The sequence below is a fragment of the Colobus angolensis genome, unplaced genomic scaffold (genome assembly GCF_000951035.1).
Source record: "Colobus angolensis palliatus isolate OR3802 unplaced genomic scaffold, Cang.pa_1.0 Scaffold155, whole genome shotgun sequence".
NCBI lineage: Eukaryota > Metazoa > Chordata > Mammalia > Primates > Cercopithecidae > Colobus > Colobus angolensis.
The window spans coordinates 5,039,996-5,067,060 of NW_012114655.1; the positions used below are offsets into that span (position 1 = coordinate 5,039,996).

General features: G+C 50.9%; 1 protein-coding gene across 5 annotated transcripts in view; it reads left to right on the forward strand.

Moving 5' to 3' along the window:
• The window catches only part of LDLRAD4 (low density lipoprotein receptor class A domain containing 4), a 435,244-nt gene that overhangs the window by 383,925 nt on the left and 24,254 nt on the right, over positions 1–27,065 (forward strand). For 2 of the 5 annotated variants that reach the window (XM_011936640.1, XM_011936641.1), the window contains exons 1-2: positions 10,611–12,131; positions 20,807–20,961. In XM_011936640.1, the coding sequence (XP_011792030.1) occupies positions 12,062–12,131; positions 20,807–20,961 (225 nt within the window). In that variant the 5' untranslated portion in view covers positions 10,611–12,061. Of the gene's footprint in view, positions 1–10,610; positions 12,132–20,806; positions 20,962–27,065 lie in introns of those variants that run through there. The other 3 variants (XM_011936638.1, XM_011936639.1, XM_011936642.1) reach the window with 2 other exon arrangements.

Below are 27,065 nucleotides of genomic sequence, written 5' to 3' on the forward strand. Positions count from 1 at the left end.
ACCCTGCAGCCAACCTTGGCCAGGATTTCTGCCTCTCAGAGGATGAATGCTGATAGACTGGCTTGGAAAATTTTTCTGTAAGATATATTACAGGAAACAAGATTGTAAAGGTATTTGCAGTATTACCATTTCTAAGCTTGTAAATTTTTTTAAAATTACTTTTATTTGTGTAACCAGAATTAAATGTGTTTCTGCCAGAATAGCATTCCTTCTGTGAGGACTCTACATTTTTATTATTAACACTCTATTTTACTGTATTTGCTTTCCTGCTGTGGGTGTTTACTATGTTGAGAATAACAGACTTAATTAAGGTCATTTTTAATCAACACAAGACCGTGTTTCTCCTTATCTGCATAAAAAGCACTATCGGCCGGGCGCGGTGGCTCACACCTGTAATCCCTGCACTTTGGGAGGCTGAGGCGGGTGGATCACAAAGTCAGGAGATTGAGACCATCCTGGCTAACCCGGTGAAACCCCGTCTCTACTAAAAATACAAAAAATTAGCCGGGCGCGGTGGCGGCGCCTGTGGTTCCAGCTACTCGAGAGGCTGAGGCAGGAGAATGGCATGAACCCGGTAGGCAGAGCTTGTAGTGAGCCGAGATTGCGCCACTGCACTCCAGCCTGGGCAACAGAGCGAGACTCCATCTCAAAAAAAAAGCACTATCAGGCCGTTAGGGAGGATGGGCACCTGTTCTCCTAACCCTTTGGCTTCTGTCTATTTCATGGTGGCAAGATGTCATCATAAAGCCCAGTCGATGCATCTCCATTATCTCTGGTTAACCAGGGGCCTCCCATTCAGAGCTAAGTTTGTCATGTTTCCATTTATCACCCCTGTAGAAATATTTTAAATTAAGAAATCTGATGCTATAATGCATTTAACAGTGCTCATTTATCCAAAATCTATAAGCAGTGTCAACAAATCAATGAGAATAAAACAACCCCACTAAAAACTGGGCAAATGACATGAACAGACACGTCTCAAAAGAAGACTTACAAGTGACCAACAAACATAGGGAAAAACGCTCCACGTCACTGACCCTAGGAGAAATGCAAATCAGAGCCACAGTGAGCCACCCCCCCATAGCAGTCAGAATGGGTATTGTTAAGAAGACAAAAAATAACAGATGTTGATGAGGCTGCAGAGAAAAGGGAACACTTATACACTCTTGGTGGAAATGTAAGTTAGTTCGGCCACTGTAGAGTGCAGTTTGGAGATTTCTCACAGAACTAAAAATAGAACTACCATTCTACCCAGCAATCCCACTACTGGGTATATGCCCAGAGGAAAATAAATCAGTCTACCAAAAAGACACTTGCACCCGTGTATTTATTGTAGCACTGTTCACAATAGCAAAGACACGGAATCAACCTAGATGTCCGTCAGTAGTGGATGAAGAAAATGTGGTACATATGCACCAGGAAGTACACACAGCTGTGAAAAAAGAATGAAATTATGTCCTTTGCAGAAACATGGATGCAGTTGGAGGCCATTATTCTAAGTGAATTAATGCAGAAGCAGAAAAAGTAAATACAAGTATTTTCTCACTTATAGATGGAAGCTAAGCACTGGGTACTCATGGACATAGAAATGGGAACAACAGAAACTGGGGACTCCAAAAGGAAGGAGGGAGGGAGGTGGGAAAGGGCTGAAAAACTTCCTATCGGGTACGGGAGACAAGATCAATAGAAGCACAAATCCCAGCAGCATGCAGTATAACCTTGTGTCACACCTGCACGTGTCCCCCCTGAACCTGATACTAAAAGTAGAAAAGAACTTGATCGTATGGGACAGTTTAGTAGGGGTTAGAATTTCAACCCAGGATATCTGACTACAAATCCATGTCCTTCCCAAAGCAGTATATTGGTTGCTTTGGGAATCATCATTGGTGGTGGGACGGGGGGAGTTTTATCAGACGTCAACATTCTTAAATCATGGCATTTAATTTTTTTTTTTTTTTTTTGAGACGGAGTCTCACTCTGTCACCCAGGCTGCAGTGCAGTGGCACCATCTCAGCTCACTGTAACCTCTGCCTCCCAGGTTCAAGTGATTTCTAACTAATTTTTGTATTTTTAGTAGAGTCTGGGTTTCAACATATTGGCCAGGCTGGTCTCGAACTTCTGACCTCAAGTGACCCGCCCACCTCGACCTCCCAAAGTGTTAGGATTACAGGCATGAGCCACTGTGCCCGGCCTAATTTTTTATTTAAAACATAAAAACAAGAAAAACTAGAAATTAAAAAACAAATAAAATTTTTTCATTGTAGTACTTTTTCAAGTCGCAAATAAGTGAGATATTGAGCTGAGCAGTCCCTTCAGTCACATCATGGCCGTCAGCGTTGGAACAGGCTCCGATGCGTCCTGTTGGAGAGGACATTTAATGGGAGGACATTGCTCTATGTTTTCAGTCGGAAAGAAAAGAAAGCGCTGTGGACGTAACAAATTTTAAAAAAAGAAAAGTGTGGAGGGAGCTTTTGTTCCAGAAAACTCTGATTTTTGTAAATATTTAAGTTTTTAAGTCGCCTTTTTACACTCTAGTACAGAAGCAGAAACTCCATCTTTTCAGGGCCCGAGATAAGGAAAAGGATAAAAGACAATAACCTTAAATTTCCAGAACACAGGTTTACTTTAACATGAAGGAAAATTACCCGGTGTGTAGTTTGTTTCTGGACCATCTTCCCTGAGGTGTGAGGAAGTTCTTTCCTGACAGTCCACTTACAGGGTCTCTGTGCATGTCCAGAGCTTCCTAGCTCCCTGGCCTCAGAGAAGAAAAAGTCATTCCTTGAGCCTTTTAAATGGGACTTGTCAATCAGGAGCCTTCTGAAGGGTGGTCCTCGGATCAGCCGCATTTAGGGTTGGCCTGTCCTGGCATTGCCGCTTACTGCTGTGTCACTTTGGGCAAATTACTTAACCTTTCTGTGCCTCTATTCTCTCACCTGTGAGACTGGGATAATAAGTAGAATTCATCTCACGGTAGTTGTAAGTATCACATGGCCTAACTGAATGAGTTAGAGTGCCCTGGAGCACTGCCTGGCCCACAGGAAGCACCTTCTCAGTGTTAGTTGTTGTCAGTATTTAGGTTAGGCACCCCTCCTGTGTGCTCCTGCAGCACACCCTTCCCTGGTGCCCTCACCTGCTCCACACTGAGCACGCCACTGGGTGCTGCGCCGAGTTGCACAGGCCTCACGACCCAGCTAGCTCTTGCTAGAGATGTGAAGTAGGGACAGCAGGGACAAGGGCAGTTCCTGGCTCTCTGTCTCCTGCAGCGGTGGCCGGCACATAGTAAGCACTTAGCATTTGCTGCGTGCAGCCCTGGAGCTGACATCAAAGAGGATCAACCTCAGGCTGGAATTTTCTAAAACACTCGGGCACTGAAGAGCAGTGAATTCTTGTCTTCACAGCATCTGTGTGTCAGGCCAGTCTTAAAATGCCGAAGATGAAAACAGAGTATAGTTATGTAGGTATGACGTCAAGGTTGGCTTTGGACTAGCTTGGATTTTTGGCCCATACTTTCTGTAGTATGTGGCTTAATATATGCTCCAGTATAAAACTAAAACCCTGGAATGTGCCTTGACTTTATCTCAACTTTTGAAGAAATGAGTGGTTTGGCCAAAGCTGAACGTCTTGGAGGTACCTGGACACATCCTGGAGTTTATAAGCAAGACAGAGAGGAGCTGCAGAGGTGACCGAATGTGCCACTCAGGACGGGTGCGGGCTGCTGCCCTAACAGCTACGGGAATAATGGCCCCAGGGGTGCAGTCACTTGGCAACAATGTGGACCATCATGAACACCACCTATGTGTGCCGTATACTGCATGTGTGCAAGAATGCGTGACGTTTGCCTGGATTAAGGAGCTAATGAAACTGGGGTTTCAGTCTCTCAAGGGGCAGTTACACTTTTTATGGGGTTAAAAACTGAGAACTAGAATAGCAGTATCTAACTCCTGAGTTATTCAACATCTCGAGCCTCATTTTCTATGGTGTACCCAGAAATAAGATGAATTCCAAAAGTTATTCAGCCTTCCAGTTTGGGGATGAAAGTGAAAATTGAAATATATTTGAAAAGCAAAATAAAATATTTTCCTGAGTAACCACATCAAGCATTTTAAACAGTAAAATATTCAGTGTGTTTTTCTATAGGAAAACATGTTTCACCTGAAATATGCAGATTCCTGTCCCCCTTCAACACCCTCCCCGCAGAAGATGTCGTGGCAGTTTTCTGAAGGCACTGCCTGTATGCCTTGTTGATAAGGAAACCTCTGGGGGCGTGCCAGCAGCCACCAGGCAGGCAGGACACATGTGGCAGGAGTAGGCGCTGCTTCCAGGATGCTCAAGGGCCAGGACTGTCTTCCTGGCATCTGGCCCTCTCAGGGAACAGGAAGGCTGAGACGGGGACAGAGAGAGAGCAGGGCCAGGCTCATAGGGACGGAGGTTTGGTGTCTTCATCATTCTGTCTTTATGAGAAGTCTGCTCCTGGCACTGGAGTTTGTCCAGAGCGCAGAATTAGAGTGTTCTCTTAACACGTGGTGTCCAGAAATCCTGAAAGACTTCTTGAGTTTTTATGAAGGATGCCAAATATTCTAGAGATAGTGTCTCAACACCAGAGCCTCCGTTTTAATGAGACAGGGTCTCATTCTGTTGTGCAGGCTGGGGTGCGTTGGTACAATCACAGCTCACTGCACTCCCAACCTCCTGGGCTCAAGTGATCCTCTTGCTTCAGCCTCCAGAGTAACTGGGATGACGGGCCTGTGCCACCACACCTGGCTAATTTTCAAATTTTTTTTTTAAAGACATAGTCTCACTGTGGTGCCCAGGCTTGTCTCACTGGCCTCAAGCAGTCCTCCTCTCTTGGCCTCCCAAAGTGCTGGGGTTACAGTTGTGAGCCACTGTGTCCAGCCCAGAGCTTCTGTTAACATAAGCCAGCTAGCTTGGCCATTCTTGGGGACCTTGATGATGCTGTTAACCCCTGCCGGTTCTCCTGAAAGGTGTGAGTGGATCAATCATGACCCATTGGCACAGAGCAGAGGACAGCAGGAAGCACCTGCCATGCCCAGAGGGGCAGTGTTACTGCCTCACCTACATGTGCACACAAACTCTTGCTGGTTGAGTACTGTTCTTTGAAATCATTGTTGAATGACAATTAGCAAAAAGAAGAGCCTTCACATGTCCTCGTGGTTGTATGCTTGTGCCACGATTTCTCCAAGCCCCCAGCTTGGTCATTTCATCCAGGTGAGGTGTCTGGAGTAGAGCAGAGCTTCTGAAACGCCGACGTGCACATTACTCACCTGGGCATCTGGTTAACACACAGGCTCCGGTTCCGCAGGTCTGGGCGGAGCTCAAGATCGCGTTTCGGATAAGCTCACGGTGGGTGCTGCTGCTGCTGGTCTGTGGACCACTCTCTGAGGAGCGAGGGTTGGATGTGTTATTTCATCCTCCTGAGCACCCTGTGAAGTAAGTATTCTCAGCCTCATTTTACAGATGAGAAAATGCACCCAGCTCAACCTAACGCAGGTGGCAGGGTTGGAACCCAAAGTTGGTTCTAACTGACCGCTATAAAAACTTTATACCGCCTCCCATTTTCTTCTGGGGCTTGGAAGGGTAGCTGCAATTTCAGGCGCAAACCCACTTAGTAGGAGGTAGCTTAGCCATTATGAAAATCTATACCACCGTAAGTGTGGGCTCATAAGTAATTCCTTTTTTTCCGCTTAGTAGCATAGATAATGTGTAAGATAAACTCAAATCTGCTAATCCAGGGAGTCTTTTTGCATATTAGGAAGCTATTTTAAAGCTGTTGAATCTGAACTAATTTATTTAATACATTTGTAATCCGCATTATTGGCTTGCTGGCTCCATGGGGTCACACACTTTTATATTTGCGAACATTGCTACCAGGCGACAGGGCTGGTGGGAGCGCACGCAGAGCATTTGCGTTTCTACATAAAGCCGTCTCTGTGCTGCGTTTTTCTAAGCTCCAAGGATACACGAGAAGATTATTCCATGTTATAGGCTAACGTCCACAAATATCACACTATTTCCATGTTTTGAGTCTGTGGGAACGTAAAGTTTGTGTTCTTTCAAAATCCTCATTCATGACTTTAAGCATAACAAACTGACTTAAAATGTACTGTTTTGTTTTCTAAAGGCCAAATTCCAGGGATTAATTTTTATGTGGAAAATTTCATCTCAGAGCAAAATTTTGTAGCATAGTCGTAAACCTCAAAGAATGGGAATTTGTAATGGACTGAGCCATCGATTCTTAACAAGAGCTGCATTAACAGGCAGACGAGACAATAAAATGGCTCCAAGAGCCTCATGGCAACATGTGGAGATGTAGAATCTTTTAACATGGATTTGCAAGTTAACACATCCCCTTAGTGCCCCCCAAAAATTGGGTAATCAAGCTAAAAAAAAATCAAAGTAAGGCGTCGTCAGTCCACTGGCATCCTTTGGTTAGTTTCGGTGGTCGCTACATTTGTTGACTGTTGGCTAATTAATTCTGAGCTTGCTGGCCACTGAGCAAAACAAAGCGTGGGTGGCTGGCTGGGAGTGTCAGAGTCAGACTGCCCCGGCTCCAACTCCTAGCTAGTCTCTCACCAGCAGTTTGCCCTTGGACAAAAGACTCACCGTCTCTGAGCCTCAGTTTCCCCATCTGTAAAGTGGTAACAAGAAAAACGTGCCTCACAGGGTTGGCGTGTTGGCGTGAAGATAAGAGATACATAGTGCTTGAAAATGCTTTGCGTATAGCAGTAAATCTTTATGAATGTTTACAAATGCTAACTTTATGCTGCAGAACCATTGAAAAGGTATTTCTAATTCTTTTTTTCTTCTTATCTTATTTTACTTTAAGTTCTAGGATACATGTGCTGAATGTGCAGGTTTGTTACATAGGTATACATGTGCCATAGTGGTTTGCTGCACCTGTCAACCCGTCGTCTAGGTTTTAAGCCCTGTATGCATTAGTTATTTGTCCTATTGCTCTTCCTCACCTTTCTCTCCCCAGCCCCCAACAGGCCCCACTGTGTGATGTTCCCCTCCCTGTGTTCATGTGATCTCATTGTTCAACTCCCACTTATGAGTGAGAACATGCGGTGTTTGGTTTTCTGTTCCTGTGTTAGTTTGCTGAGGATGATGGTTTCCAGCTTCATCCATGTCCCTGCAAAGGACATGAACTCGTTCTTTTTTATGGCTGCATAGTATTCCATGGTGTATATGTGCCACATTTTCTTTAGCCGGTCTATCATTGATGGGCGTTCGGGTTCTTTCCAAGTCTTTGCTATTGTAAATAATGTTGCAATAAACATATGTGTGCATGTGTCTTTACAGGAGAATGATTTATAATCCTTTGGGTATATGCCCAGTAATGGGACTGCTGGGCCAAATGATCTTTCTGGTTCTAGATCCTTGAGGAATTGCCACACTATCTTCCACAATGGTTGAACTAATTTACACTCCCACTAACAGTGTAAAAGAAAAAACAACCCCATCAAAAAGTGGATGAAGGATATGAACAGACACTTCTCAAAAGAAGACATTTATGCAGCCAACAAACCTATGAAAAGAAAAAAGCTCATTATCACTGGTCGTTAGAGAAATGCAAATCAAAACCACAATGAGATACCATCTCACTCCAGTTAGAATGGTGACCACTGTTTCTAATTCTTCAAGTGATCTTTATCTGCGAGAATTTCTGTTGTGAGTGAAGCACCCGCGGTGGGGCAGGCTGTGGAGGGGGAGGCAGCGGGGCACACCGAGAAGCCCTGGGGGTGAGAGCTGGGGCTGGGTCCGGGGCTGGGTGAGATGCTAACTGGGCTTAGAAATGACAGATACAGATTCTGGGAGAGCAGAGCCTCCCTTTACTGCTCAGAAATTTTTTGTGAAGCTAATGAGCTCTGAGTAGCCCCTGAGCTACTAACTTACCATACTTGGAGTGGCTGAATGAGAGCTGAAATCTCAGCTCATCGTCTCCAGTCAAATCCCTGGCCCAGGCTGCCTCTTTTTGGCCATTCAGGACAACAAGGTTCCAGCCACCTTAGCTTGTCCTGTGCAGGTCTCAGCTGGTAGCTGATCCTTAGAGCCCCTTTGGATCCTTAAATAAGCACCTACCTGCAGATGGAACCTGCGATGACTCAGCCACACAGAAACACTTATCTGCAGGGCTTCACTGAGGGTCCGGTCGCTTCCTCCTAAGGACTGTAAGCACTTGGGGTAATATTTGTCAGATGGATTAATGAGCTGAACACCTTTATAGAGGAAACCTTGAAGAGATGTCGTTAGAATCTCAAGTCCTTGTTGCTACCGACAAACTCTTGTGAAAGTGTGTGTCTTTGGCATCCCTGCCTTGCTCCATTTTCAAAGCCCCTACTGCACACACAGATGCCTCCTAAGCTCTGAGACGTGTTGGTGACTGCACAAAACTCATATTAGAAGTGATAGCCATCAGTGTGCTTATGGGAAAGATGCGACGTAAAGATGATGAGAGAGAAGAGAGTTCCAAATGCAAATGTTTTTACGCTTTCATATTTGTGTGTTCCACGGGCTTCCCTCTCCCATGCCTTCCTGCTATGTGTGCTGCCATTTTCTCTGAATGAAGGGAAAAGAAATATTGGCAGCCCTCAGCTAAAATTCCCAGTGATGCACATGCTGTCATGCAGTCAGGGTGAGCTGTGTATCAGGGCATGAACCCTGAGTCATGACTTGACCTCTGAACTTCCTTTCCGAAGCACCATCTTCAGGTGGTGCTTAAAAGGGAGTAAAAGCAAAACTTAAGAGCATGACCTAGTGCATCTGCCCAGACAGCCCCTCAGCAGGGGCTGGGAGAGCCCCCGTGCCTGTGTTAAAGCCACACATCCCAAGACAGACTCTATACCATGTCCCCAGACACCCACAGGCGCACTCAGTATGTGCGTGTGTGCGTGTGTGTGTGTGTGTGTGTGTAAGTGTGGGCAACATTTTCAAAGTAAACTTGCATTCATAAAGTCAAAAGTTTTGCAAGTGGTTTTTAAACAGGTTGAACTGTGAGAACATTAAACTGAGTGGACAAGGAGCTTAGTTAAGATGGGTCCATGGCTGGGAGCGGTGGCCACACCTATAGTCCCAGGACTCTGAAAGGCCGAAGCGGGTGGGTCAGTTGAGGTTGGGAGTTCCAGGACAGCCTGGCCAACAAGGGGAAACCCCGTCTCTACTAAAAATACCAAAATTACAAAAATTAGCCCAGCATGTTGGCGCATGCCTGTAATCCCAGCTACTTGGGAAGCTAAGGTGGGAGAATCACTTGAACCCGGGAGGCAGAGGTTGCAGCGATCAGACATTTCGCCACTGCACTCCCACCTGGGCAACGCAGCGAGACTGCATCAAAAAGAAAAGAAAAAAAGAGAAGAGAAGAGAAGAGAAGAGATTGGCTCCCATGGCCAAGATGCCCAGTGGCAGGGAAGCCAGTTGAACACAGTAAGTGCGTTGAGACCCTAGGGAACAGCCTATGACCGTTAATGAAAAAAAGTCGATTTTCTTTTTTTATATATGAAGTATTCATTTTACATCATGTTAAACCCCAAAGGGGGCTATTTGTAACCATTTCAAAATGTAAATATGTCCATTGGCAAAGGACAGAACTTTTCTAGTTCCATGAAATTCACCAAAGCCCAATTTGGTTTTCTTTGTTTTTGTTTTTTTTGAGACGAAGTCTCACTTTGTCACCCAGGCTGGAGTGAAGTGGCGCGATCTCGGCTTACGGCAACCTCCGCCTCCCAGGTTCAAGCGATTCTCCTGCCTCAGGCTCCCGAGTAGCTGGGATCACAGGCATGTGCCACCCCACCTCACTAATTTTTGTATTTTTAGCAGAGACGAGGTTTCACCATGTTGACCAGGCTGGTCTTGAACTCCTGACCTCAGGTGATCTGCCCACCTCGGCCTCCCAAAGTGCTGGGATTACAGGCTTGAGCCAACGTGCTGCCCCACAAAGCCCTAATTTTAAGAAACAGACAGGTACAGTGGCCTACAGCGCTCCTCACTAAGGCCCTGGCTTGAGGGCGAGCCTGTCATGTGACTGAGCCTCACTAGGAAGTGCAGGCCCAGGTGGCAAGGAGCCGTGGGCTCCAGGGACAAGGAGGGCTGGCAGCCAGGGAGGGGCGGCTTGAAGTGGCCGCCGCTTCTAATTCTTTCTGAAGCTGCCTCTTCCTGAGGGCGACTCCCTCTTCCTTCAGCCAGCGGTGACTCTGAGAAGTCAGGGAAAGTCTGGCACAGGAAGGGGAGTTTCATTTTTAATATGGAAATTGCTCAGGAAGAATCATACCATCCGGATTTCCCCGGCGGCTGGATATTAATAAACGGTCACTTTCCTTGCTGAAATTCTCTGGTTTCCTTTTATCCACGTGAGGCTTCTGGAAACTCTTCTGGGTGGTTCTTCTGTTGCTTTTCTGCCGCTGCCCCCAAAAATGAGAGCATGAGAAAGTGATGTCTTCTGGCCACCTGGAGGATCCCGCGGTGACATCAGGGCCCGGTCCCTGCTGTCATGCCTCAGGTGACGCGTCCGGGCTGACAGCAGGGCTGGCTGCTAACGTCACTGTCCTGGCTTCTAACGCTGGTAGTAACCAACAGAGTTTAGTTTTGCTTTGACAACTCCTCCTACAGCCAAAACTATTGTTACGGCCCACATGTCATTCCTATTTACCCTAAATAAGGAAAAACAAAGGCTATTCTGGGCTCCGGGCACTGCTTGTGGCGGGGTTATTTGCAGCGTTACCATGGCAGGCTGCCCTCTCCACCGCGCCGGCCGGCCACCCCGTGATTTTCTCTGAAAACTGCGACAGACAGACTCGCAGCCTGCCCTAAATTTTCTTCACACAGCCTGGGGGCATCCGAATGCACGGAGATGTTTTACACTCAGATGAAACAAACTGTTTAGACCTCGGGGAAAAGAGACTGTGCTCGAACAGAATGAAGCAGGAGAAAGCGCCCTCCTGAGACATGTGTCTGCTTTCATGTTCGAATTGCTTGGGGTTCTTTAATTTCTGATCCTTATAAACTAAAACTGCCTAGGAACACTGAGCGTCCTGACTTTGAAGGAGCCTCTGTGGCGTTTCTGTGCTACGATACGTGGGGAATAATGATGTGAGGCAGAGGCAGAGGGAAGGAATGGGAGAGTCAAGAGGGATGAGAGAACCAGAGGGAGAGGAGCACGCGTGTTTCCTGCTGTGGTTAGGACCTCACCCCTTGCCAGTACAGAGCTCGGCGGCAAGAGCCGCTGGGAGCTGCTCCCATCAGTTAGAGGATGCGGAGAGGGAGCCCCAGGAGAGGATAGCCCGCAGCCTGGCTCGCAGCCTGAGGGACGCTGTGGGTGCTCCCAGCCGGGCGAGCACGCTCTGGGAGCGGATCTGCAGGGGAGAAGCACGCGAGCCTAACGTGAGTGTCCCGCCTGTCGCGTGTCCTGCCTTGGTAAGCGCTCTCTCCGGTCCTTCTGCTCTGAAAGCTTCCAGCAGAGATCAAGGGAAGGAGTATTGTGTGAGACTTGCAGATTTCCTCCTTTCTGTCTGGACTGGTTTGACATTTGCCTGTTGAAAAGATTATCGAACACAGCGAGACAAGATGAGCCGTCTAGCTGCGTTCTGCTTGCCTGTGTGTGTGACACGTCCAGGTGTCAGGCCAAACCCGAGACGTGCAGACTGCTCACTGATAGACGTTGCTGTAAACAGCACTGCCCTAGGTGTACGGCTGGTCTCAGGATCGGAGACCCTGGACTTACTCTCTGTTCGGTGACACGGCCGGCTTCCTGCCGCAGAGCTTCTGGTTTCTGTTGATGGCAGTTGATAATTGGTAGCCACAGTCTGCGGTCGGAGCCACAGCATTTGAGTCTAGCACCTGGGGTGGGCCCGGCTGATACAGTAGAGAGAGAGTGAACGAGGCAGACAGAAACACACCCCCCTCCACACTCACACACTCTCCCACACCCCACGCCAGCTATAACTGCAGCTCTGAGCTGCCTGGAGAGGAGATTGCCGGAAGCCGAAGGGATGCTTTGAACGTGGGGGGCTGCGTCACAGTTGAACTCCCACTTGCAGAGGACCTGATTATGTCCAGTGACCACCTGAACAACAGCACACTGAAGGAGGCTCAGTTCAAAGACCTGTTCTTAAAAAAAGGTACATTTCCCAAGAACTGCCGTGGGTGATGCATGCTCTTTCGGGTTTGCTGTGGTTCTTCCTGGAGTTTGGTCTGAGGACAGAGTTGAGAAGAGGAGAAGCTCTTTCTCAGGAAGTTTGTTTCTGCCTAACAGGGGTCTGTCAACTCAGAACATTTCAGGGCGGGACTCCCTTTAGGAAGATGCGTGTCAGGCTTTTTCATCTTTCCAGCCTGGAATTCGTTTGTTCCTGGTGGAGGTGTTACGCATGAGTACAGTTTGTTGCTTTGGAGTTTTGTTTTTTTCAAATGTCTGTCTATGAGGCTGAGACCTCCCCTGGAAATTCTGCTACTTGTTGACAGGTCCTTTCTCTTGACCTTCAGGAGCTGAAAACTGCATTTTAAAGAAAAGGTATTTATCAGGATGTGGCTGGTTCATTGAACACTTTCTTAGGTCGTCCACCTAGTAACAGCAGCTATTAGGAAGGGGAACTGTGACTCTGAGAGAGAGAGAGAGAGAGAGAGAGAGAGCCAAAGAAAGTGAGAGACAGACAGACTGGCTGTGGGATGAGAGCCTCCGAAGCCAGCTCTCTCCCCTGTGGAAATGAAGGTTCCATTCCATGTGCAGCTGTGTTTTTTTTTCTGATGCACTTTCCTAAATTAATAATGTGGAGGTGGAGATGAGGGTGGATTTTAAATGAACCCTATAGGGGGAATTATGGCTTATGTATGTATTTTTTCCCATTTATAGCATGGCAGAGGGATAGACTTTTAAAAGGTTTATAATTGCTCTTACTCCTCTGCTGATTTTTTAGAAAATCCTGTCAGTCATCTTTGATCGGAACATATTTAGGTAAATTTCTTTCTGAAGAGATCATGAAACTCTAGGTTCTAAAATGCGTGGTGAGAAGTAATTGTAGTGGATGAATGCTCGGGCTTTCATAAAGCGAGGAGATGCCGCTCCAGCCCGACGGGCTCATGGAGTCTGCATTCGAGGGATTCCCTAGTCCGTCCGGTCATTGCTGGCGGCTGCCCGCGTGCCCGTGCCGTCCAGGGCACCTGGCCTTGGGCCGGTATCAGGTAGCTGTGCCTGGGCCACACCCGTCCTCCACGTTCATCTCTCCACCTGCAGATCATAGGGACCGTTTCCTCATTTTATTATCATGCAAATGTTGTACATAAATACATGACTACAAACAGGCCGCTCAGAGCAACCAGGAGGCTCTTTTCTCAGTGACAGATCACACCCTCTTAGACTAGTAAAATTTTTTGAATAATTGTTGCAAAATATGAAAACCTTTAGCAAAACTCCAGCAGCACTGAAGGCGTCGGGAAGTGTTTGGGAGAACACGTGTCTGTGCCGGATGCTGTTGAAGCAGGTCAGGCTGGTGGGGTCCCTTCCTTCTTAGGGCTTCTCCACCAGCTTCTCAATGGGGAATGCCAACTTCGCGCCAGGCGCACACTACCTGCTGAGACACTGTGGACGAACAAGGCGTTGACCCAGGGCTCACTCTATAGAGGAAGAAGACCAGAGAATGGATACCACCAAGACAGTCGTAAGTGCTGCGACAGGGTTCCGAGCTGCACAGGACGTCCCCAGAGGTAGTGAACCCATCATCGGGGCTTAGGAAAGAGCTTTTAAAGGAAGGTAAAGCCGGCAGGTGACACCAAAACCTGGGTATTTCTGTCGCGTGGCTTTTTTCCCTTCCGTTCTACTTGTTGTACTATACGGTAGAGTAGCCAACCCACCTCCAAGGAAAATAAAATTCAAAACATATCATGTAATCAGTATGATGATAGCTCTTATTGTTTTGCTTCTGTACTTCAAGCTGTGAAGTCATTCTTGTAACGCAGGCTGAATTTTCCCCCTCAACCATGGTGTTTAATGAGTGTGAATCTTCATTCAACCATTAAAATCTCCAAGAGTATTTTTGTACTAACAGTTCACAAACTTGAGGCAATTATAGTCCAAGTAGATTCCAACTCCTGCCCCCACCCGTCTTCCTGCCACCACCGCCGCCCAGTCTCTGGAGGATCTTGGAAAGAATTTACCAGCCTTTAGGAACATTCAGCACTTTGAAAGTGTCACAGAGCCATAAATAAAGAGTAAGACACCCCTAGGGCTGTCATCTCTCCACCACACCCGTCTCTGCTGAGGACAGAGACAGGAAGGAAATGCGACAAGTTCACTGTGCAGAAGCCAGGCAGGGCCAGCCACATGTGGGAGGGCTGGTGTGTGCATCCCAGCGGCGGGGCAGGAGGGTGTGCAGGGGAAGCGGCTGCCTGGAGGTGAGGCTCTGCGGCAAGCCAGCCCCGGGCTTGCTGCTCCGGGAGAGGCCAGCACGCAGGGGAGTGAGGTGGGGGGCTGCGGCTGGTGGGGTAGGGAGTGACCACGCAGGGTGGGGCGAGGGCTTCGTGGCCAAGGGGTGGCCGTTTCTGCGACATCGCAATGTTCTGCGTGGAACGTTTTCTGGATTCTTGCCAAGGTGCTTACTTGGCCTGGGGAAAGAGAGGAACGCATGCGGGGTCCAGACCGTGCCCCCTGCCCCATGATAGGGTCTTTGAGGGCATATGTTACACATCTGGAGCTTAAAAATAATTAAACTGTAGAAATAGGACTTCGGTGAAGGATAATATATTGGTGGAGGAAAGACCAAATGGAAGATGGTGTTAACCATCCCGCAAATAGAAATGAGTGTTATATGAGGAGCCTGAGGTGGGACAGCCGCACTTCCCCAGAGCTCTTTAAAAATAGCGCAGACACTCATGCCTCTAGTATGATTCAGTTCAGCTCCTCCTCGAACCAGGGGAGAGACCGACAGACTTCACACTGCTGCTTCTGTTCCCGTAATTCTCCAGTGTGCAGCTTGGGATTTCCTGGAGAGGTTTCCATAAAAATAGAGAGATGCCATCATCACTGTCGTCACTGCCACTGCTGTACAATAATAAAAGAAGGTGTTAGGATGCCTTCCTGTAAGTTTTAGGCTAGATGTATTAAAAAGTATCCGGTATTTCCATTGCAGTGACTCATCTGTCACAGCGTCATGAACTACAGCGCCGTAGAAGGGGGATGTGAACATTTGACTTTGGCCTCAACTTCTTTCCTTGCGTGCCCTGCTTTCTGGCCCTCTTCTGTGGACATCCGTTGCTATTGAACAAGGAAACTCGACCCGTCGTCTGTGCCAGAATCCGTGTTAGGCGCATAGCATCTTGGAAGCCCCAAAGCATCCGATAAATTTTCTAAGAATGCTACTATTCCTGCGGGTTTTATTTTTCCAAACTTTCTGTTTTAGCAGTTCTTCCAGAATTCATTCTCTTCTTAGCCTCCCCTTTCCAGCCGACTCCTTCCCCACCCCTAAAAACAAAACCCAAACCCCAGGCATCTTTCCTTTCTGTGGTTGCTGGGCTCCACGCACCACAGCCACCCCCTGCCCTGCCACGTGAAAACAGGCTGTGGGTGTTTAGTGGAATTCTCCTGTTTAAAATGACTGAGAGGCTGTGGGAGGACAGGTGTGGGGCGGAGGGGGGTTGCCACACACCCCTCATGAGCTTGAAGAGGGTCACGGAGGGAGAGGGCATCTCAGTGCAGGGCTCAGGGTCTGGGAATCCTCACACACCTTTCCAAGAACCTGTTGACTGCAGTTTTCCCTTTGAGGATCTCCTGGCCCCTGCCTGGGGAGGCTTTGTGGCCCCGAAGAGAGTACGATGCTCATCTTTTCGGTAGCTAGTGTTCAGGCTCCCGTGACTTAAAGGCGAGAAGGGGGTCTGTTTCCACTTACGGATTTTGCCCAGAGTTCCCAGAGCAAGGCTCTGCTGCACGTGCGGGCCCTGCACTAGGCCCTGACGCCCTCAGGGGAGGGCTTACGGGCCCCCCTCACCTGCAGCCAGGGACCAGGCTGCTGCAGTGAGATGACCAGGCTGTGAGGATGGTGGGCTCTGGGACCCAGGTGTCCCTGGGTCTTTGGTGCCTGCAGGAAGAGCTGCCTCTTGTGCCCAGGACTGAGTGCCCTCGTGGCTCAGGCCCTCATCAGGCTGCCGCCACCCCAGGGCACCCCTCGGGGCCACTTGATTTTGTTCGCAGGCTCCTGGGCACAGTGTTCCTGCTCCCACAGCCTCTGAGTATGCCCGCGACCTTGACCTGCCCCAGGCACCATGCCACTAGGGTGCCCATGAACCCCCAGGCCAGCGCCCATCCATGTGCTGTAGACGTACCTGCCACGGCTGGGCATGACTCATATTTGAATCAGCCTCAGGGCAACAGCATGGCGCAGATGTCCCAGCAGGGCAGGGCAGTGCCCATGTGTGTGGCAGGTCTATAAGAAGGCAGTCCGCTTAAAAAGAAAGATGGTGAGGGCTTTACTTTTTTTTTTTTTTTTTTAAAGATACAGGGTCTCGCTCTAGCCCAGGCTGATCTTGAACTCCTGGCCTTAAATAATTTCCCCGCCTTGGTCTCCCAAAGTGCTGAGATTCCAGGCACACCTGGCCTGGAGTTTACTTTTACGGAGAGTGATTCCATGCACTGTTTCATACAACTGAGATCTTTCTCATCCTTGCCTGAATTTTTAAATCAGACATTAGCTCAGAAAATGCACACCTTTCAGTCAATATCACATGTTCCATGTGCTGTGTCAGACCAAAAGAGGAATAAAATCCAGAGCAACTAAAGATCTAACATAAAATACAAACTCCAAAAATCTTAGAAAAAAATATGTTTAGAATATTAAAGAGGACCTTCCCAATCAAACAGGAAGTTTAGAAGCCATAAAGGAAAACGAGAGTATTTGATGGCATAAAACTTTATAGCATCTATAGAGAAACTCATGGTGGAGTTTAGAGAAATGACTGGCCAGGGGAAATAGTTGCAACACGTAACAGACAAAGATGTGTAACCATAATATGTAATGATTTCACAGAAATACATAAGAAATAAATGAGAAAACTATAAATACACTAATATGATTATGAAAAAGAGAAACACAAATTGCCATAACCATAGGGAAAGATCTGAAATTACCACTAATTGGCGAAATACAAATAAAAATGAGAGAGATATTTTTGCCCATCAGATTGTCACCGATTAAAAGGGTGAGTCTCCAGGGTGAATGAGGGCACGGGGAACATGCCTTCTTACTGGGACAGCCTAAACTAATGCACCCTTTACAACAGGCAGGTTCTCAGTAGCCATGAGGATTAAAAGTGATTATGCCCTGGGCCCAGAAATGTCACTTTTGGGAGTCTTTAAGTATGCTGACAAACGTGTGCCAATCACACACTTGCACATATACACATGCAATTTTGTGGTTATAAGAGAAAAAAGAAAAAAGCAAGCCACCTGAACAGCCACCAGCTGGAGAAGGCAAATTCCAGTATGTTTGTACTCCGTAACAGACAGCTGCCACAGAGCGAGGCCAGTGCACGTGTGTTCTTGTTTAAAGAGGTCTGTGATGTTAAGTGAAAAGATGCAAACAAGATATTTGCACATGGATTCTAATAACTGAAAAGAGGAAAGCCTTCATATCATAGCAAACACACACACATGATGCAGTGGAGGCCTGGGCTTTCCCCAGGGACAGAGTAAGGCTTGGTGGAGTCAGGGGCGCTGTGGGTTGGGAAGGGAGACTTTACACTGCACTGTTTCCTTCTATGTGATTTAAATTTTCAAGAAGTTTTCATTATTTTTATAATAAAAATCCTTTTCAAATGAAACACAAATATGTAAAAAATGCCCGGAGACTTGTGAAAACATAATTTAATTTACTTTGCTGCAAATGTGTATCTGCATAGCTTTCCCTAGTCAAGAACAGATGACCTGCAAAGGTGTCCTCCAAGAGAAGAGTTGACCCATTGCACGACTTTGTGCTGATCCGTCCCTGTCACCGTGATTTTCCTCTATATCCATGTCCATAAAACAGTGAAGTTCTCTTGAAAAGAAAACATTCAGAAATCCTAGGCCGTGCTTTAATTTGTGAATACTCCACTATTGAACTACAAAATAAAAATAAGAGTTGCTTAAAGAAGGCATTATTCGGGCCGGGCGCGGTGGCTCAAGCCTGTAATCCCAGCACTTTGGGAGGCCGAGATGGGCGGATCACGAGGTCAGGAGATCGAGACCATCCTGGCTAACACAGTGAAACCCTGTCTCTACTAAAAAAATACAAAAAACTAGCCGGGCGAGGTGGCGGGCGCCTGTAGTCCCAGCTACTCGGGAGGCTGAGGCAGGAGAATGGCGTGAACCCGGGAGGCGGAGCTTGCAGTGAGCTGAGATCCGGCCACTGCACTCCAGCCCGGGCGGCAGAGCGAGACTCCGTCTCAAAAAAAAAAAAAAAAAAAAAAAAAGAAGGCATTATTCAGGTCACAATAGAAATGTGACCTCGTTTCTTCTCATGGGCCATGGGAAGTATGACATGCTTGTTTACCTAGGAACACCGTCTTCGACTTCGGGGTTCAGCCCTCACCACTGTGTTCACTGCCTTTGTCCTGAGCGGAATCTCTGCTTCCTTTCATGCTTGTCCCTGGGCGATCGCCTTGGGCTGGTGGCTGACCCCCTGCACAGACCCTCAGGGCTGCTGGAGGCACACTCGGGCACTCTGCAGCCAGTGCAGGCCTTATCCTGTTGGCGGTGGCTGTCCTCACAGAGAGCACACACATGCAGCTGGGCAGAGCCAGCCGGGGCCACACATCCCAGCCCCGTCTCTCAGCCTGGGGGTGCTGAGTCACTCATCAATTCACCTTGTACCAGGGAAGCCACTTAGCTGCCTCCCGTGTCAGGAGCGGCAAAGTAGGGGCTCCAGACTCAGCCTGGGAGACGTCACATGGTGTGTGGGGGTAGGGTCCTGAGAAACACAGGGTCAAGGCCAGAATGTCCAGACACAGGAAGGTTATGGGCAGGGGCAGAGTCAAAGACTGTTCCTAGGTAAACAAGCGTGTCATACTTCCCATGGCCTGTGAGCAGAAATAAGGTCACGTTTCTATTGGAACCCAATTGCAAAGGGCCCAAGCACCTGCTCGAAGAAACTCGGCACAATTTCAGTCTTTTCCAGAAAGCCCCCAGCGTCAAAATTGTTGATAAGCCCTAGGGAGACTTTTTGCGTGTGTGTTGGGGTGGCGGGGGGGATGCATGTAAGTGTGGCAGTTCCGATGGACACTTCCTCCCCATAGGAAGTGGACACTCAAACCCCAAGGCTGGGCTGGGCACCAGGCCCCTAGAACCCCCACTGCTTAGCCGACAGGTCACAGGGAACCCCAGAGCAACAGCACCCCCTTGGCTGGGGCGGGGCCAGCAGGCCTCACTGACTGCCAGCCTCAGGAGCTGCTGAGAGCATGGCCTCTGAGGCTCTGAGCATGGCTCTGTCCATGCCCACAGGGAAGGGTGGTGTTCCCACCAGCCTGGCCTCTCCCTGCCTGCGGGGGCAAGGGGCACTTGGCAGGTCCATCTGCTCTCTGTGCACAGCTCAGCCAGCAGCCTCCCACACACTCTGCTCTCCGTTCTCAAGGCGCCAGCCCCTCTCCTGTAGGCCCCAGGGCCCCACTGCCCTCCACTGCCACCCTCAGTCCCTAGGGTGTGGGGGTCTGAGGATGGAAGCGGAGGGCAGTACTGAAGGGTAGGACATGGGGCGATCCAGAGAACCCCTCGTCCAGCCTCACCCTCGGTTCCCAGGGTGTGACCAGCAGATGGACACAGTTGTAGCTACTGGGGAAGCACCACCTGATCTCTGCCTGCATCGCCCCACGTCTGAGCGGATACGCTGACAGATATGCCTCCCCACCGGCCGGGGCCTGAGCCCTGCTGCAGCACATGTATGTGCATGCATGTGTGTGCGTGTATGCCGTGAGCCCAGGGCAGCACAGTTGATGGCGTTCTCTCCTCTTCCTCCTGCCTTTTGTCCACCACAACACCCCCAGATTCCTGCACTGTTTTCCTCATAGCATCCCCGAGCCCCTTGCTCTGAATTTACATCACTGCACGGACAGTCCCTTCCTTCCAGCGTGGGGGACGAGGAGTGAAGCAGGCAGCAGAGCCATGGGCTGGGAGAGCAGGGGCAGAAAGTGGCTCCAGGCTGCCCGTGAGCCCTCGACCTGCTTCCTCTCCCAAAACAGGGATCTGGCTCACCTGCTTCCAGCTGCCAGCCCAGTGTGCTGTGACTGGAAGTCGCTCTGTGTTGCTGGACTCACGTGTGAAGTGTGTGTCAGTAGCATTTAGGGAATCTTTGGGGTGGTGGTGTCAGAAACCCAGGGCAGACCTGACCACTCCTGAAGCGCTGTGCCTGCAGGCCTGGAAGCAATGCAGATGTGTTTCCTAACTCACCTGCACAGCCACAGCCTTGGAGGGAAGGGGACAAAGTGGATTTTTCCTTTGAAGTATGGCTCCCTAGGGGAATTGCCTTGAGAAACTCCACTCAACCATAAAGACGAGTTTAACTTTTCTAGAGCAGTGACAGTGGAGAAATAACTTCAGTTTGGGGAGGCTTTCTCAGCCCCCTGTGGTGGGGGATGGCCCAGGCTCCTCAATCCCCACGGCAGGTTTGCACAGCCTCCCAACTCTGCCATGGTGTCTCCTTCGCTAAAGGGGGACAGTCGTTTCTGTGTCCTGCGGGCCTGAGGACCAGATGTGTGTGAGAGGCTGGGGCGGTGGCGGTGCCTGGAGAATGGGTTGGGGTTGGAGGGCCAGGCGGCTAACCACTGTCCTCTTCCATGGCAGCGGAGCTGGAGTTCGCCCAAATCATCATCATCGTGGTGGTGGTCACGGTGATGGTGGTGGTCATCGTCTGCCTGCTGAACCACTACAAAGTCTCCACGCGGTCCTTCATCAACCGCCCAAGCCACAGCCGGAGGCGGGAGGACGGGCTGCCACAGGTGAGTACCCCGGCCACCCGGCGCCAGCGTCAGGCAGCGGCCAGAGACTCGGGAGCCCATCAGGGTTCAGAGGCTGGGCGTGTTTTCAGTTGACATGTAACAAATGGGGCGAAGCGCACCTCGTAAGTTCCACTTAGTGAGTCCCCACAAACTGCACACACCAGTGTGACCAGCACCCGGTCAAGAAACAGACAGGGCAGTCCCCCCAGCAGCCTGCGCGGCCCCTCCCAGGCCCCCCCTGGATCTTTGCTGCCCGACGTGTGGCCGAGCGAGCGTATAAATCCTTGGCTTCGGTGGCGGGCGGCGAGGCCGAGTGCCCAGTGCTGAGCCCTGTGGTGTGCTGAGCACAGGAGAGGCTTCTTTACAGAGCGTCCCTTTTCCGGAGCAGCGCTGTGCAGTTCCGGCCCCTGCCCTGACGTACCGAGGCTGTCCAGGGTATGGGTGCAGCCGTCCAGGTGGGTTTCCTGGAGTGGCTGCTGGGCCTGGGACCCCGGGGACCCCTCTCAGGAGGGCAGGCTCCCACTTCACGAGGATCATGGGCGCAGCCATCCATATGGGCAGAGCCGAGGTTTGTTGTCTGCTCTGCAGCTCCTGCAGGTAGTGGAGAGAGGGAAGGGGTGGGTGCCACCAAGTGCTACCTTCAGACCGTGGGGAGGGCTAGACAGGGCAGCCTCGGGGAGGAGAGGGATGCCAGGGGAAGGCGTGCACCTGACAGCGCTTTCCTCCTCTTGCCCCCTGCATCCTCTCTTGCCCCTTCTGTCCTTGCTCTGGGTGCCCAGTCCAGTCCACAAGCCCCTCTGGCCCTGCTGTGTTACCTTCCTCGAGCCTCGAAAGCATCCTGGGGTCCTTGGTGTCCACAGAGCTGCACCATCCAGACGCACTGAGCGCTTTGGCATCCTGATGCCTGTAGATTGTTGGACAGAGGAAGGACTAATTCTTCTGAAGTGCTAAACACACAGTGTATGGGATTCGCCTGTGTTTGGAGAGAGGACAGGGAGAAAATCTCATTCCAGCAGCAGTTTCAGACCCACAGAAGGCTTAGACATCGCTGCTTTGCCTTAATGTATTATGGGCTGTGAACGCCACCCCTGGACTTGGTGGAAACAGGCACAGCCTCCCCTGGCCCTCTCTCCAGGAGCTCCAGAACGTTCAGGGTCTCTGTGTGCACAGGGAGCTTCTCTGTTCCCTGCCTGGGCGCTCCCCAGTCTTCCTCCCAGACTTGCCCCCGTGTTGGCTTCTCTCTCCCTAGCATGGGTCAGGCAGCTCCTTGCTCTGTTCCTGGTGCAGACCCAGCCCCGCTTGCTGTCCCTGTTGATAGCACCTTGTGTCCTGAACACCAGCACACTGGCCACACCCTTACCAACCAGGAGGCCCAGCAGAAAGCAAAATGTGTCAAAAGAGTGTCTTCTGCGTCACATGGCAGCAGGTTTGTGTGACGCCCTTTCCCGGGCAGCGCCGGCTGGCCCACCAGCAGAGCCTCCCTTCCCTGAAATCAGGAAGGTGATGAAGCGATGTTCGGAGGTCCCGTCAAGGCTGCATGCTGCGTGGCAGGGGAAGACATGCGGTAGCCAGTGAACTGTGTCCGCAGAAGCCCACATCCCTGTCTGGGCCCCACTTTGTTAATATGCACATACAGTGTTGCCCCTGAGAGCTCTGTTCTGGAGCTGAGCTGGGGCTTGCAGAGATCCTTGCTGCCTGCAGCGTGGGTTTGAGGTCCTCAGCTGCGGTGCTATTTCTCCTTTTCTTTTCTGAGTAACCTGGAACTGGGAGCTGTCCCGCCTCGAGGTGCGGCTGTTCCTCCTGTGGCTTCTGCATAGCTTAGCAAAGGACTCTGTGTGATGTTTCATAAAACACAAGATGCGTTCCGGCGTGATGACCAGAGGCAGCTCGGCCCAGGCCCTCGCTCCACTTCCACATCTGGTCTGTTAGCCTAGTTGGTGGTTCCCCAAAAGGGAGAAGATTGGCAGTGGATGAGGAAGAAACCTCCGTTCTCTCCGGACACAGACTCAGGCCTCGCTAATACTGTGGGTGTGGCCATGCTGTCCATTTCCTTCTCTCTGCCCTGAGGGTCCCCAACCCAGGTCCTCTTCACCCAGGAATGCCCCCATGCAGCCGGGCTCCTCTGGGCTGCTGTGCCCCCTGGCAGGGCCTGGCAGTCCTCTGGGCTGCTGCGCGGGCCTGTGCTCCGGGGAGAGGTGGCTGGGGAGGATAAGTGCGTGGGGGCAGATGCTGCCGTGCTCAGGGCTTCTTTCCTGTTACCAGAGCCCCTGCAAGCCCCTAAGCACCTCTTCCTTTCTCAGCACCGATGTCCCAGGCCTTTCTCCTGCAGCACCTGAGGCCCTGGGAGTCCAGGCCCTGGCGGCAGCTCAGCACCCTCCAGTCAGCGGCTGGGGGCAGGTGCTCCTCCCGTCCTCTCTGTGGCGCAGCCTCACTAGGAGCCTGTGCATGTTGGGGAGCTTCCTGTGAGGGCCCGTTCATAGAGACCCACCCCAGGCCTCCGTGAGCACATTAGAAAATGCTGTTCTATTTAAACCTGGTGTGAGAGGGGCTGGGCATCGAATTAACCAGCTTCTGGGTGATCAGGCTTCACACTCTGATTCAACTAAAGCTGCATCTTTCTGCTGGAAACCTGGAGAGTGGAGGTGGAAGCATAGCTTGGGGCAATAGGATGGGGTGGGTTTGGGTTTTGAGGAGGAGGACGAGTGGGCCAGCAGCTGTACTTGGTGGAGGAAGCTTCCGGCCCTCCTGTGAGCGGCCCCCTCTGCCTATACCGCGCAGCCCCTCGCCTCCCCTGCTTATACCACGTGGCCCCTCGTGTCCTCTGTTTATACCATGAGGAAGGGCCAGACCAAAGTTAACCAGACAGCATCGCAGTGGCCCTGGCTTCCTTGCTTCTTGACGAGAGTCCCCTTCTGAGAAGTGGTCACTGCCCTGCTGCCTTCTGTGGCCCCTTCCTGAGGAAGTGCCCAGCTCAGCCAGTTCCGATCCTTGTCCCATAGGGTGTGCTCCTGTGCAGGTGCAGGTCAGGAGCCACAGCCAACCTCCCTTCAGCTGGCACCCGCCTCCCCCGACCACAGCCCTCGTCCCCTCAGCCAGCGCCCTCCTCCCCCACCAGAGCCCTCCTCCCTCCACCAGCACCCTCCTCCCCCCACCAGAGCCCTCCTCCCCCTGCCAGCACCCTCCTCCCCCCACCAGAGCCCTCCTCCCTCCACCAGCAACCTCCTTGCCTCCGCCAGTGTCCTCCTGACACTGGCACCTTCCTCCCATGTCCCTTGGCCTGGGACAGTGCAGGCTGTGTGAATGTGATGGGTGTCCCAAAGCCAGTCAGCCTTTATTGCCATGTGGTAGACACTGTGTGTCCCGGGGGGCTCAGGGAATGGACATCACTGGCCTGAATGTGGTGGAAGCAGTGATTTCTGGATGAAAATGAAAACTAGCCACCCAGGTGTAAATTACATCACAGGCAAAGCAGATGCTTACACCATGGCAGATAGCAGCGGCGGGTCTGGATCTGAATCCTTGCGCATTCTTTCGGAGGTAGCCTGAGCTTGGTTGCTTTGGAGCCTGGTTTGTGTGACTTCTGAGCTTTGAGACTGGTCTAGATTTCTTTTCATTATCTTAGACCACTCAGGAATGGGAAGACCGTAAAGGGGCATGAATATTCTAGACACAGCCCGGAGAGCTGTTTGAACAAGTTGCTGGAACCTTTCTTGCTGGAGCTGAGGGAGCCCAGGTGACCTTTTCTGACTGCGGGCGGCCTGGCCCAGGGTCTGGCCATCAGCGGATGGAAGGAGAGGCAGGAGAGGGACAGGGACCTTTGCCCAGATTGAAGCATATGAAATTGTGAACATTCAGCCATTTTTGACCTATGGAAACAGCAATTTCAATGTAAAATTTAAGAAAAGAAATCGTATTACGCATCTCTTCATTACCAGTTCCTATAGGGATTAAATCAGTTGTGAAAATCCAGGTGCCCGTTCTTCATAGCCAGGAGGAACTCCCAGGCCCCACCCAGCACAGCCGGGCTCCTCCAGCTCCCCGGGGTGGACACTGGGAGGGGCCCTGGCTGTTGGGGAGGAGGACGAGCACTTGGTGGCTGTCAGCTCTCTTGATGCAGAAACTCATGTTCGTCAGATCCACAGTGCCCTAATATGGGGTGAGCCCTCCCCACAAGTCCCTCTCTGCAGAAGCCACAGAATTAGCCTAGAGCATGGCTGTGCACGTGGTTTGCCCCACAGGGTATTGGAACCTCAGTTGATCTAGCTTTTAAAAATTGGAGCCAGGTGCGGTGGCTCATGCCTATAATCCCAGCACTTTGGGAGGCCGAGGTGGGCAGATCACTTGAGGTCAGGAGTTGGAGACCAGCCCGGCCAACATGGTGAAACCCATCTGTACTAAAAATACAACAGTTAGCCGGGTGTGGTGGCGCATGCCTGTAATCCCAGCTACTTGGGAGGCTAAAGTAGGAGAACCTGGAGGTGGAGGTTGCAATGAGCAGAGGTCACGCCATTGCACTCCAGCCTGGGCGACAGAGGGAGACTCCATCTCAAAAATAAAAAATAAAAATTGGGAGATTTCCCATGAAAACTGGAATTTCCATCTTCTCTTGAAAAGGTGGCCTCTGGGACCACACCCTGAGGCCGGGCTGTGAGGCGGCTGCTGTGGCGTGGGCCTGTGCTGCCGGGGCTGTCGCCCGTCTCGCCGGATACCCTTCAATACCGGGCAGCATCGTCGCCATCTGTGGCTTTGCACGTGAGGGTTGTTTTTCAGATAAAATGTTCTTCCACACTCAGGCTTCTCCTGCAAGGCTGAAGACCAAGATAGACTGAGAGGGCCACTGGTTCCCAGAAAAACGGGTAGAAGGTCCTTGTGGAAGTAGACTGTTCCTGCCTGGTTAGGAGTTCAGACATGTGTCTGGGTCAACAGTGCACTGTGTGTCCTGTGCCCAGCCTGACATGGTCATTCGTGGCCACTGCTGTCCAGTCATCTCCCCAGGCAGGGCTCTCCTCTGTGACTAAAGCCTAAAGCCAGAGGGACAGAGGAGGCCGTGGGCTCCCTGCTCTCTGAGGCTCGGCCCTGCACCTGCAGCCTCTCTGCTGGCCTTGGGAGCAGCAATGGCCAGAGGGCAGACGGTCCTGGGCAGGTGGCTGGCAGCCAGGAGTCCGCTGTGCTGGGGCTCGGAACTCACGGTGAAGGGACCTCTGGGTGCGCCACATGTGACGAGTGCCTTTCTCTCCCTGGGCAGTGTCCCTCCACCCTCCCCTGCAGACAGAGGCTCTGAGGTGGGCCCCAGGCTCCCGGCTGTTTGAGGAACCCACAGGCAGTGTCCTGGGATCCCTCGGAGGGCACAGGGAGCAGGGGTTTCGGCACTACTGTTCATTCCCACTGCGGCTGGAGGGCTGGCTCGCTGTGTGCTGCTGCTGTCACCCCGGCCCGCCTCATATGTTTAGAAAGGCATGTAGAAAACGATGGAAAGGAATGATTTTCAGTAAGGCTTGAAGGAGTGGACTAAAGGGCTTACTGATACGGTTGTACTTGGTCTGTCTCTGACACCCCAGACTAAAGAAAAGAGCCACAGGCTTCCTCTGGCATCACTGTGGGGATGAACCGCAGGGGACCCTGCAGGCAAGGCAGACCCTGCTGCACCACAGACCAGATGTGTGTGTTTGTCGGTTGTCTGATGACAACTCTTCGTTACTGCATTTCACGGAAACTGCATTTCCAAGAGCTCAGGGTCCGGGGGGTTGGCTGCACCGTGCCTGTCTGAGTGAGCAAGGACTTCAAGTTACCGGTCTTCCCAGGTGGTTATTTGAAAGGTTTTGCCCTTTGCTATGTCTGATTGAAGCATTAGAGGATAGACAATTTCACATCACCTCAAAATGAGAACGTCTCCCTTCAATTAAGGGAAACAGGAGCCAGGCGGCCAGGCAGAAGCTGTGAAAGGATGTGCTGGACCCCAGGTCCACGCAGGTTCCCACCTGAACCACAGTGGGCAGAGCTTTGGAAGGGTCAAGGCTTATCTTTAAAATGACAGTGGCCGGGCGCGGTGGCTCAAGCCTGTAATCCCAGCACTTTGGGAGGCCGAGGCGGGCGGATCACGAGGT